At 48.5% G+C, this 1,856-nt stretch overlaps 1 protein-coding gene across 1 annotated transcript; it reads left to right on the top strand.

The window, feature by feature from the left end:
* Window positions 1-999: 999 nt before the first annotated feature.
* On the top strand, window positions 1,000-1,509 carry LOC149213000 (uncharacterized). The gene has a single exon (XM_089388887.1). It carries the CDS (start codon window positions 1,000-1,002, stop codon window positions 1,507-1,509), a length of 510 nt encoding a protein of 169 aa, XP_089245013.1.
* The last annotated feature ends 347 nt before the right edge of the window (window positions 1,510-1,856 follow it).

The raw sequence follows: 1,856 nt of genomic DNA, 5'->3' as shown, positions 1-1,856 counted from the left end.
AACAAACAAAAACCATAAGTAAATTCTCCATTATCTTAAGAATAAGGAAACCTGAAATATATGGGTTAGCATTATTCAGTTTTGATGTCCAAAAATAGTAAGAATTATATTAATAAAAATATCAAAAGATAAACTATTTGTAAAATGAAACAAAGTTTTAAAGTTAGAAATAAGAAAATGAAAGCAAGAATTTGGAACCATAAAAAAAATATAAACATAATAAAAATAAAATCCAAAAAGGATAAGATCATATTCCTTCATTCGAATTCTGATTACTTAAAAGAGGGGCTCTGATGGCGCGCACGCGTAAGGGACTCGGGTAAAGGACATTCCGTGACGACTGCAGGATCGACGAGGCTAGGGTTTACTCTACTGCTTTTCGCACCGTTTCACCGTCGCGGTTTCGGTACAGGGGCTATACTGCTACAGCTCCTCCATAGGAATCTACACCTGTCGCTTTCGGTCGCCGCTCAGGAGACAGTTATGGCTGACTATATGGAGCAAGAGGCGGTGGACTACTCGGAGGATCCATCGCCGGAAAAAGCTATTTTCGGGAACTCTAGGTTTACATCTCTCTCAAAGTTTGCACCTTCCTCAGCATCGATTGCTCTGGATCTGCAGCAGCACCCTCGCTCTGACTCGCTGGCCGTTCACTACACATCCTAGCCCATTGTTGCTTCTATCCCTATCGAATCACCGTAGTTTGAGGTCCCCCCGCTCTCGCCAGGCTCTCTGCATTTTCTGGCCACTCATACGCCACCTTCGCCTTCTTTTGATCCGCTTGCCCACCCTCTCCTTTCGGTGCCATCTCCCCCCCCGTCGGTTCCCCCTGCATCAAATCCCTCTTCTTCGGGCGTCCGACCCTCAGGCTGTTTTGAAACCCTTGCTGTTAGAATCAAGTCCGCAAAACCCCCTTCCCTGGATGGTATTACCAACCCCCTGGTCAACCATCCGTCGGTGCCTCGCGCCTGCAAAAAGAAGATTAAGTGCGTAAAGGAAATGGCGAAGGACATTACCATCAAGTTCGACGAATCGAAACCTCTCGGCGACCTTATGGACATTGCAAACACTGTACTGGTAGGGCATGTCAGGGGAAGGAGATACTCGGTGAAAAGTCTCAAACAATGGGTAAAGGAGATCTGGGGCGGTGTTTTATTCAACCTGCCTGCGGTCCATGTCTTCCCCAGAGGATGGTTCTCCCTTCATTTCTCCAAGGAAAGTCACACAAATCTGGTCTTGGGCAGATACTGGCATATTGAAATGGCCCCGGTCCTCCTCAGGAGATGGAGTCCCCTCTTTGACCCGGAACGCAAACAGATTGGAGCCGAACCGATTTGGGTGCGTCTACCAGGCCTCCCACTGCCATTTTTGGCTGAAGAAGTATTCATTAGGATCGGAAATGCACTGGGGACCTACCTGGATTACGACCGCACATACATTGAATCTGGGAATCGAACCCTGGCGCGGATATTGGTCCATCTAGACACACGTGATGGACTCGAGGAATAGATCACTCTACAGTGGGGCAGATGTATCAGAGTTCAGATCCTTGACTATGAAGGAGTCCCCTTCCGTTGCAGACGATGTCACAAAGTGGGACACCTTGCGAAGGATTGTCCACTTAATAAGAAAGCGGAAGAATCTCTGAGGGTCAGTCTGACCCCTACCAGAACGGCATCTCCTATCACCTCTCGACCTACCTCTTCGGGACTGCCCACAGCGACCACCTCTCCTGCGATCGATCCGGGACTTCGGCAACCCTCACCACCAAGGACCAGGGCTCGCTCGGCAGCAGAAGCTGGTATGGTCTCGGGTACTCCTTCCCTCCCCTTGCTTTCTACTTTTGTTGATATTAA

The sequence above is a fragment of the Pinus tabuliformis genome, chromosome 1_1 (assembly GCF_031772625.1).
Source record: "Pinus tabuliformis cultivar Carrire ecotype Pingquan chromosome 1_1, CPIR1, whole genome shotgun sequence".
In the NCBI taxonomy this organism is placed as follows: domain Eukaryota; kingdom Viridiplantae; phylum Streptophyta; class Pinopsida; order Pinales; family Pinaceae; genus Pinus; species Pinus tabuliformis.
This window is presented reverse-complemented; position numbering and strand designations above follow the sequence as displayed.